At 37.9% G+C, this 11,134-nt stretch overlaps 2 protein-coding genes across 2 annotated transcripts; both read left to right on the forward strand.

Annotated features, from left to right (window-relative positions):
• The first annotated feature begins 1,197 nt into the window (after positions 1–1,197).
• On the forward strand, positions 1,198–7,737 carry LOC129245133 (venom serine protease). Its single transcript, XM_054883136.1, has 6 exons — positions 1,198–1,930; positions 6,137–6,363; positions 6,433–6,751; positions 6,811–6,909; positions 6,984–7,143; positions 7,245–7,737. Exons 1-6 carry the CDS (start codon positions 1,906–1,908, stop codon positions 7,624–7,626), a joined length of 1,212 nt encoding a protein of 403 aa, XP_054739111.1. The 5' UTR covers positions 1,198–1,905; the 3' UTR covers positions 7,627–7,737.
• Positions 7,738–8,368: 631 nt separating this feature from the next.
• On the forward strand, positions 8,369–10,078 carry LOC129245134 (venom serine protease). Its single transcript, XM_054883137.1, has 4 exons — positions 8,369–8,582; positions 8,645–8,743; positions 9,415–9,583; positions 9,656–10,078. The coding sequence occupies exons 1-4, from the start codon at positions 8,369–8,371 to the stop codon at positions 10,053–10,055; spliced, it is 882 nt and encodes a 293-aa protein (XP_054739112.1). The 3' UTR covers positions 10,056–10,078.
• The last annotated feature ends 1,056 nt before the right edge of the window (positions 10,079–11,134 follow it).

Consider the following 11,134-nt stretch of genomic DNA (forward strand, 5'->3'; position numbering starts at 1 on the left):
GGGGCGTTAAGTTGCCCGATCGTCGTTGCCATAACGAAGTCCAAGATTACCCAATTAATTTGATATTTCCCACAGTATGGCAAGTGGGAAATTGTTTTAAAGGCGCGAGGGCAAGTACTAGATTTATGCTCCTTGCAGATGAGATTTTTGCGCTCATCGTATATAGATTTAGTGATTTTTCTCTTTTTTTTAAGATTAGATGTGCTATGCTTGCTCTCCTTTGGTCCAGATGCACTATCCTCTTTGTAAGAGGTATCTGTTTACTTCTTTGAAGTACTGGCATGCACAGTTCCTTCTTCATCGCACGAAAATAAGGCACACCTACTCCTACTTGTCGCTCAACTGCTGCAATAATCGAAATATTAGTTGATCGCTTATGTTGTTCGAACATGTACCAGAAACTATAAAAAACAATATTAGCAATACATGGTTTTTTTTTTGCTTACGAAGCAACTTAACCATAAAAGAGCCTCATCACTCATCAAAATGACTTTCTTTCCGAACGTTACATGTTTAAATACCAGGACTAGAAAAATATTCTCCGCAAATTTTATCAACTATAGCTTCTTCAGACGGTCCGTGTATAGCGAGAGCTCCACGCAAGAGCTCCACGCAAGAGCTCCTTTTAAAGAACCCTTTACATATAGATTTTAATATAATTCTGCATATATAACCCACAATAGTCTTTATTGGTACGTTTTTCAACACCGGCATAGATTATTGCAGCACATGTGCATATGTATGTATGTAGGCACAAATATGTGCATATGTGTTGATTGCAGCAATCGTTCAAGTTCAAAAACATGCCGCTACAAATTCTAGAATTGCATTGTATTGGTTTTTATCAGCAAACTGTCACCCACCTATTCTCACCACCGCAACTCAGTCAGCTCTTTTTACCACACAAAGCGAATGCTTCCGCTACCCGCCAATTGTACAAATAAGTGCGATACACACTTGCAACAACAATTAACTTCACTGATTACACAAAGCAATAAAAATCTGACTCTATTACAGTAAAATATGAACTGAAATTTAAAGCAAAAAATAAAACAAAATCAAAAATAGAAGCCGAACTTATTTCGAAATGCATACAAATAAAAAAAACACATTATTTATGTCTGTGTTTCTGAAAGAAGTTCGCACCACTGGCTCACAGTTTACACCAACGGAATTCGGCCTATTTAAACGAATTAGCTAAGCGTCGACCAAACTCATTTATCAGCTTAGAACACCAGCTCGAGAGCTCAGCGCATACAGTGCGCACCGCCTGCCGAAACATTTCAATGACAGTGACAATTGTTGACAACCATTTAACATTTGCGCAAATAGACTGAAAAAATAATTAAATCAGCAAAGAGTGCGCGTATAATGTCAAACGCTTTCAAAATATAATCGCGTCAAGCTGCGGGATAAGTAACTGTATACAGAAGTGCGCAGTTGTTATAGGAGTACGAAGTGTAGGAAAATATGGATATGGACTACTAAATAAAGAAAAACACATTTTTCTCATTTTTTGATGCGTGGCTTAATCCGGACTTGTGTCAGCAGCGATAGCGGCAGTAATACGATACATATTTACTAATACGAGTACATGTTGACTTTGTACCGCAACAAGTGTTTTTATCCATTTATTTCAACATTCTTACTTGATGTTCTTTCGGTTTTTTTATGTTTATTTGCTGTTTCGTATTATCTGCAAATAATCTTAGTTGCTGCTTATCAGCCGAATCTGTCGCAAATATCAATACTTACACACACACATTTTTATCTGCATAAACAAAACTTTTTGTTTTCGTACGATTTAGTAAGATCCCTCACTAAATTTACTGCGGCAACAGACACCTAGTTACCATTTACTAACGGTACTATCAGTCGGAAGTGTAACTCGTCGGCGGAACGGTAATGAACGAAATGACGCACAAACAAAGTGAGTGAAATATTCAAAATTTGAATAATTTTTCAAAAGAAAACATTCAAATAACTCTTACATAAAAATGTAAAGCGTGCAAGCTTAGATCAAGTGAAGGAAAAAAGGGCTTAAAAGAAAAGAAAATTGAACAGTGGCGAAAGCAACAAATTAGTTGCGATATACAAGTCCAGTTGCATTGTTTCCTTTTCTGCATTCGATTGTAGTTGTAATTTTAACACATATTTTTATTTGAAAGTTGGTTGACCACGCGAAGCAATGGAATGTATGTAAATATAATACAATTATTTTTCGTAGAGACCAATTTATGTCCAGAAAAAAACCCAGCCGTGTTCTTAATTCTTAAGGGACTCGAATTGCTTCATTACTTTGTAAAACTTTCTCAGATATCTGTAATGGTCTGTATTTTTGTCTGCCTTCGATTGTTGTTGTTGTTGTTGAGGTGGTTGAGCATTTCTGAGCTGAATATGCTCCTAATTAGTGACCAGCACCGTTTTACTACCACTATCTCGTGTGATGATGATGTTTTTTTTTATTTATTTATTTTTTTTTTTTTTGCTTTCCAAGTCAGATCCATTTTGTGAGGTCCAAGTATAGCAGCAAATCCTTTATCTCGATGTCTGAGATCTCCTTAATTTGCTCTAGGAAAGGCTTACCGAAGGATCGGAGTCGTGCCCTGGCTAGTCCCGGACATTCACATAAATAGTGGAAAAGACTTTCCTTCGCCCCTTCCGCTTGACAGCTTCTACAGATAGGATTGAAGGGTAGATTGAGTCTAGCTGCATGATCCCCTACTTTCCAATGTCCTGTAAGAGTTGCAGTGATGCGTGAAATGTTTGGCCGAGAACATCCTAGCAGGTCATTCGTCCTTTGGATTTTGTATGACGGCCATGTGTTTTTTGTTGTAATACATGTAGGTATTTGCTTCCATCTTCTTTCGGCTAAAGCATGGATGCTTTTAGTGTGAAGCAATGGATGCTTTTAGTGTGTTCAGTGGGGTGGAGACTGCCACCGCCTCTGCTATGTCTAGTGTCGAGCCCTTTCTTGCTAGCTCATCCGCTATCTCATTGCCCCGTAGGTTCCTATGACCGGGAACCCATATCAGGGTAATTTCAAGCCAATGGCTGAGCAGTTTCAGCTCCTCTCTACACTGTAGAACCAGTTTGGATGAAATGTAGTTGGAGTCTAAGGCCTTAATAGTTGCTTGACTGTCTGAAAAGATAGCTATTCTTGCACCAACTTCCTTGTAGAGTTCTAGGGATTTGCATGCTTCTCTGATCGCTAAGAGTTCTGCCTGGAACATGGTGGCATAATCAGGAAGACGAATTGATTGAGATAAGTTGAGTGGCTCCAAATGGAAGCCAGCTCCCACACCACAGTTCATCTTAGAACCATCGGTATAAATTTCGATGTCGTATCTTCCAATCACCTCTCCTTTGCTCCACTCGGCTCTCGGTGGAAAACGTACCGTAAAGCCTTTCTTGAAGTTTAGGTCGGGGATTGTGTAGTCTGATCCGTTTTTGAGCAGCGATTACTCGCCCCTGCATTTTCATTTGCACGAGTAAATCTATAAAATTACCTGTAACGTAGAGCTCTCGATTTTGTTCGCACATTTTCGCACAGCTCGGGCAAATGAGCAACGAGTACCTGCACATCCGTTCAATGCTCATTACCTGAAAATTTCATGTCGAGCTTTTTCGAGAAATTCGAGCAATGGTTTTGTTATTTTCACTTGTTTATCTGTACCTCTTTTTTAGTTTTATAAGTTATTTAAGCACAGAGACCTAAAGAGCGGAAACCTAAAGAAATGCTGATAAATAAAATTGGCAATTTTTTTACTTGCTCAAATTGTTAAAAAGCTCGGAAGCTTCGAACAAAACATTTGAGCAATGAAAGAAAATATGTTTAAAGAAAAAAAAGTGAACACGAAACCAGTGAAATTTTTGGCTATACGAGCATTCAAATTAACCCTAACTAAAATAGTTTTTATTAATCAAAATATTCCACTCTTGCTTCAATATAAAAATCTGACCTTATTCCAATTTACGTTATTTAGGGTGATGGTCACCAAAACTTAAAATCTGCTTAGGAAGACCCAAAGATTGAATTCAAATGGTAACCATGATTCTCTGGGGAATACCCAATTTCATTTCAATTACTTTCAAAGACAATTTCTTATTATTTTTAGCAAAATCACGCACTTTTTCGTTATTTTTTTACAGATAGTTCATCGCCACTGAGCAATTCCCAAAATAATTAATCTGCCTAATTTCAATTTTTCATGAAAATTCCTTTATATTCAAGGGTGTGATTTGCTATAATAAAAGCAAAAAATTTAATTTGGGCTTACAATCTCTTCCAAAGTCATTGGTCAAAGATTTGATTCTGTGGCCATTTTTGAACAAAATTTGTCGAAAACTTCCTACTGGGCTACGGTGAAAAAAATCATCACATCTCAAAGACATTTCAAGGTAGTTCATTATATTTATTTGTTTAAAACTCATTTGCCGACCGCAGTACAAATTCTACTAACAAAGGTGACGCCACCACTAAAGCCAGTTGGATCGCTAATACTATTTCACAGCATAAGTTAAGTTTAAGTTTTTAAGAAACAAAAGCGTATACGGATGACAATAATCGGTGGCTTATGAAAGTTTAATATACTTGACTTAGCCGCTATTAATTCGTACCCTTACGATTTCTCTTACTCATGCTCTAATCCAATCGACTACGGCAGTCGCCGTACAGCTACTCTGCACAAATTCAATCTGAACCATTTCGTAAATTAGCAATAGCTATTTTAATAATATTGACTTAATATAACCAAAATTTTGGAAATCGTGGATGGCAAGTATAATGAGGATGGCAAGTCTTTTTTTTCATACAAAATTCATGCTTGAAAATTTTTAATATGGGAGAAAAAGTCTGAAAATAGGCGAAAACTAAAGGTATTTTGTAGTGACTTGAAACTTGCACTTTGTGTACTAAAATTTAATGAACTATAAAACTGCTTACAGCGAAAAAATCTAGAAATCTTTATTGAAATTTTATGCATAGTTTGAAGTTTTGAAATATTTTAGCAGCTTGAAATATTCCATTTCCCCTAAACTTTAGGGAAAATTCAAAACAAAGTGCAAATTACTATAGGAAAACAAAATATATATATGCATTAGGGATCAAAGGATTTCGTGATGATTTTTTAGTAATCCCGCAATACTGGGATTCTTAATGGAATTCACATCGGGACATAATATACATAACTTTCTTAATATGAGTGAAAGCATTTAGATCATTTGCAAACAAAACTTAAAGAAGACTGATTTTATAAATCACTTATTAAAGGAAACAGACAAATATTTAAGTAATACATATTTTGAATTGTATTTCAAAAACAATGTAGTTCTGGAACGTTTGCATCAGAAATTAGAAAACATATACAAAGTAGTTTTGAAAACATTAAGTAAAAATTAACAAAAATCAACAAAAACAAAACCTATAAACCAGCTAATTCTACTTCTTTATAAAAACCTAGGTATTTCAAAATGTTTGTTATCCCAGGGTTAGTACCAGCTCATCCCGGGTTCCCAGCATATCGGTATTGGCATCCCGCGTATGCACCTCCCATCCCAATTTGCAAGTGCTACGTGAATTTTGTCTTGTGAATCTTATTTTGAATTGCCTTAACATTAATGAAATTATTGAATTTTGATGAAACAACTTACCTTACTTTAGTTAATTTTGCACTTATATCAAAAAAATCTTATTCGTCACAGAAAAATTTGTATTTTAATTTAACTTTCATTATGACGGATTTTGAAGCTAAAGATTAGAATGATTAATAGTTGAAATAATGCGCTATAAACCAGCACAGTTGGGAGTCACAGGTTAAAAGCGCTTTTCGAGCCTAAGAGGTTTTGTCAAAGTTTAAGGACATTGACTTCATTTTCAATTTATTTATATATACTTATTGTTTTTCTAATTAATTGATTGTTTTTTTTTTGGTTTTATTTGTGTTCAAACAATTTTTTTTAGCAAATCATGATCTAAAAACTAGAAAACGAAAACAAGACCTTAAGATTATACTTTCCTAAGCTGGTAAATACTGTTTTGCAACTCTTATGGTAGACATACAATTTTCTCTAGAAACGGTGCTTGCTTACTGTATCTGCCCTTAATTATCCTTACCCATTTGTTCCGCCATTTCAGCCTTAATCTACAGCCTATTGCTGCTGCTACTGCTCAATTACATCCAACTGGGATTTGCACTCTTTGAGGGCTGCGATAACACCTATAACATAGTCGCAGGCACCTCCTACGTCGTCCAATCTCCGTATTATCCCAACGGATATCCCTCAGGCACATCATGTCGCTATCAGTTCATAGCACCGCATGATTATTTCATCCAAATGAATTGTACAGTCAACATGCCAGAGGTAAAATACTTCAAAACTAATCTTCTAATTATGTCGCTAATCATTTTTATCATATTGCCCCTACTGTAGAACGGCGGTTCTTGTACTACAGAATTTTTGTATGTCAGCACCGAAGGCGACGTACAATTACGCGGTTCGGAACAATTTTGTGGCCAAGGCACATTCACTAGGAACTCGCTATTCCGCAGGCTCACCATAGCCTATGCATCTTATGGATCTACAGGCAACTTCCGTTGTTCGCTGACTGTTCTAAAGCAAAATTGCGAGTGTGGTTGGTCGGTAACAGCGAAAATCGCTAATGGAGAAAAAGTGGGCGCCAATGAGTTTCCATTTATGGCGGCGCTGCAAGATAAGACGACTAATACGAATTTTTGTGGAGCTTCGATTAGTGAGTATATAAATGTGTAAGGAGTGAGTATTACATTTTTCTTTAATTCATTTTTTAAGTTTCACATCGCTATTTATTGACCGCTACCCACTGCAAAAATTATCAACCAGAAGCAGCAAAGATTACAGCGGTCGTTGGCTTCAATCTGCTCTCTGAAGGTATAGCTTTCAGTGGAATTTCAAAACTACGCCGATTGTCTAGCGTTTTACGATTTTCCCTCTCATTCCTATAGTGAACTCCTCGCGTTATGCTGCTTCGTATCCAATTTTAAGATTCTTACCGTACCCCGGCTACACTGATGAGCCGCTCACAAACGATATTACTCTTGTTCAAACCGCTGGAATTATTGAATGGTCACGTGGCGTAGGACCAATTTGCCTACCACCATCTGCGTAAGTGTCAATTTGTTTCCAGTTAAAGCTTTCAGCAGCACATAGAGTTAATGTGACACAGAAAATGTGCCGAATACAGATATTTATTTACCTTCTTCCAGCTCAGCGACTTTTGCTTATAACTATGTGGACGTCGCTGGTTGGGGAACACAAAGCTTTGCCGGTCCGACCAGCGATGCGCTAATGAAAGCCAATCTCATGGTGATCGAAAATTCCGTTTGTCAGCAGAGCTACGACGTACCGATCTATGATTCACAAATCTGCACCAATGACTACTCGGGCTCTGGCCGTGACGCCTGTCAATTCGACTCGGGCGGTCCGGTGATATTGCGAAACTCCCGACTCTTCCTTATTGGCTGTATCAGCTACGGACAACCCTGCGGTCTGGCTCATGGCACTGGTGTGAACACGCGCGTAACCTCCTACTTGAGTTGGATACGCCAACAAACGGGTTATACGACGTGTGTTAAGCCACTGAGTTAATATTGCTGAAATATGTTTGTACACTTGTTTGTTGTTATTTTATTGTGTATATAAAAATAAAAATGTGCATGTGTATTAGTAAGAAATATATAGAAATGAATGTTGATTTAAGGAATGCAAGATTTATTTAAAGATTTCTGGTTAGGGAGGCAAAAGCTCTTGGGACTTTGCGATAAGCTGCAAATTTGGGTTAAATGGAGTTCTTATGATGGTTTATTTATTTGCGCTGAAATAAGCTGACACTTTTCGTACAATCATCGAGTAGAACGAATCGCAAAAGGATGGCGTTGCAATTAGCGTCACTGATTTACTCAGTTAGGACTCCAAAAGTATATTTACTTGCAGTTCTGCTGTGGGCACAACTCTTTACGACGCTAGCCCAAATTAATTGTATGCTACAGGACTATTACTTGCCCTCCAACCAACAAGTAGTCAATATATCCTCGCCTAACTATCCGAATGCCTACAGACCTGGCACGAATTGCAGATTTCGCATAATAGCGCCTTATGCGTATGTAGTAGTGCTCAACTGTCTTTTTGAAGTGGTAAGTACGGCAATTTTTAAGTCAAACCGTATCATATTAACCCAACAACCCCTCGACCTTTTGACTTTTCATTCTAGTATCCCAACGCATGCGGCACCAACTACTTCTACATCTCACGCGATGGTGACTTGGATTTCCGTGAAGGCGAAACATTCTGCTCTGACTCGAATATTAGGCGTACCTCATATTTTCGGCCTATGACTGTGGGTTATTACTCAGCCACACCGAACACCAATCAGCAGGGTCGCTTTTTTTGCCAAGCTTATGCCCAGCAGCAGCCCTGTAATTGCGGCTGGACCACACAGACGCGCATTACAAATGGCCAAGAGGCGACCAAGCATGAATATCCGTCGATGGTTGCCTTGAGAGATCTCAGCTCGACGCAACAGGTTTTCTGCGGTGGCAGCATAGGTGCGTAGTACATGACAGCTAATCCAAAAATCTTTGTATACTTTAAAACATTTCATTTTTAGTGAGTAATCGTCATATTATGACAGCGGCGCACTGTATGCGCGTACAATCAGATCCGCGGAGGATTATCGCCTATGTGGGAGATCACGACCTAAGCAGCAGTGAGTAGATGCTAAAAGCAAAATAACCGACTTATATAACAATAGTTAACAAACTGAAGATTTGGGTATTTCTTCAATTATATTTGTGGCATCATTTCATTCCCTTATTTTCCTATGTCAGCGATTTTTCAAGGCTCTACTTACAGTAAGAGCTAGGGATCTCCGTAAATTATCAGACTTTTGTCTGCAGGAAGAAGTATATAAAAATAATTTTCCAATTTATTTGAATTTTTTAATAAGAGATCATGAGCAACTGTCTACAACTGGAAAAGAAAATACAAATCACAAACAAAAAGTTTCCAACGCCAAATTGTGCCCGTTAAACGGCGATACTATAAAAACATTTGGATACTCAGCTATCAATCAGATAGAACTATTGTTTATATTTTTGATTTGCAAACAACTTTTTCTCACTATTCTTCCTTTTCATTTCTGCCTTGATTTCATTAACCCATACCCTACTTTTTACTTTTATTTATAATTCATAGTTATGTTTGCCCTGCCTTCTTAGTTCTCTCACATACTTTATCTAGAACCACTTCATTTATCAAACTACAAGGACCATCCACAAGAAAAATATTTTCAAAATTCAAAAGAGATAAACTTACATTAGTCCACCTACTCACAAATTAACACTCATTCGCGTTCTCTTTTCTCTGATATCCCATCAGCCACCGATTCCATGTTTGCCGTGCAACATCGTATACAGCAGATTATCATGCATCCCAATTATGCCTCCACTACAATTAGTGTCATCAACGATCTGGCCCTGCTCATCACCATTACGCGCATTGAATGGTCTCGTGGTGTTGGACCCATTTGTCTGCCGCTACTACAAGCGTTTGTCTAAACACCCATTCCTCGCATTTCATCATTCATTCAAATTTATTTTCGTACCTTTATCTTCTCTAGCTCTGATTTATTCACCTACCGCACCGTGGATGTTACCGGCTGGGGTACCACCTCCTTTGCCGGCCCCAAATCAAATACGCTACAAAAAATCGAACTGTTGACTGTCGAAAATCGTGCCTGCGAATCACAATTCAATACCACCATCATTCCCTCACAAATTTGCACCTACGACTTTCGTGGTCTAGGACAAGACTCATGCCAATACGACTCGGGCGGTCCGGTTATCCTCAGGCAACAGCAACAGCCGTCACAGCCATCACGCATGTATGCGCTTGGAGTAATCAGTTATGGTGGGCCGTGTGGGGCACGTTATGCGGTGGGCGTAAATACACGGGTCACGACTTATCTGCGTTGGATCTGGAGATATGTGCAAAGTGCTGAAGGTGTGTGTGCACCTTAGGCATCAAAATATACCAATTGTTGTATTGTAAGTACTTAAGACGGTAAGAAAAGATTTTTTATAAATTGAACTAGTTTGGAAAAAATGTAAAATACAAGAAAAACGTAGTCTTACTTCATGTCATGCGGTAAGATGTGAGTTCGATTGTCTTTTTTTCGGTGCAATTTGAACAAAAGCTTGAGTTACGAAAGCTTTAAGGACATTGAAGAGTTGTGGCTTCTTGGCATAGAGCTGCGACTACAGAGAATTCGGAGAAGAAAAAATCTAGCCAGACCTGGAGAATCAGAATCAAATTGTTTCTATTAGGAAACCCTGTGCGAATAAAATTTTGTATATTCCAAGGGATATACAATTTTACGCCGCCTCTGATCGCAAATGGTTTTTTATGAGAATTCTTTTCATGACACTCGGAGGTTTACCACTGCTTGCCGAGGAACGAGCGCTAGAAGGAAAAACTTTTTCTAGCCTTTCGTGTTTCACCCCTGGATATTCGAACCTGTGTACTTCATTTGTGGTAGTATTTTTTAATATTGCTTTTTTATCAAAGCCACTAGCAAAATCATCACATAAACAAGACTAGTTTAAAACTGACATCACAAACGTTTTTTTTCCAAGGGGCCTCAGTCTTCTATCATGTAAGATAATATATTGCAGTTTACTCAGGATCTCACACTCAGAAGTGGGGCTTGTCTCTGCCTTTGGGCAGATTTCAGATCCAAAGTGTCTCCACGCCTGTGAGTCTAGTAGATTAGCGCCATTGTCTACCAATACAAATTCCAAAGAGGTGTTGAAAAAACGAGCCCTTTATTGAAGACGTTTTTCGAATTTTTTTGTGTTAGGTGTAAGGCAGAATAAAAATTCATCAGTTACTTGCTCACAACTGGAATTAAATTTGATTTCCAAGACGAAATTTGTCAAAGTTGTAATAATTTCCCAATCTATCCTTATTCGAGTACATAGAAGAAATTTTATATGAAAGAATTTATGACTTCGATATTCAAATACTTTCAAGCACATTTTGAGGTTGTGTGTGTATGCGTGTGTTTGTATGTCTGGTAACATTCTCTTGTAATACTGAC

The sequence above is a fragment of the Anastrepha obliqua genome, chromosome 4 (genome assembly GCF_027943255.1).
Source record: "Anastrepha obliqua isolate idAnaObli1 chromosome 4, idAnaObli1_1.0, whole genome shotgun sequence".
NCBI classification, from domain to species: domain Eukaryota; kingdom Metazoa; phylum Arthropoda; class Insecta; order Diptera; family Tephritidae; genus Anastrepha; species Anastrepha obliqua.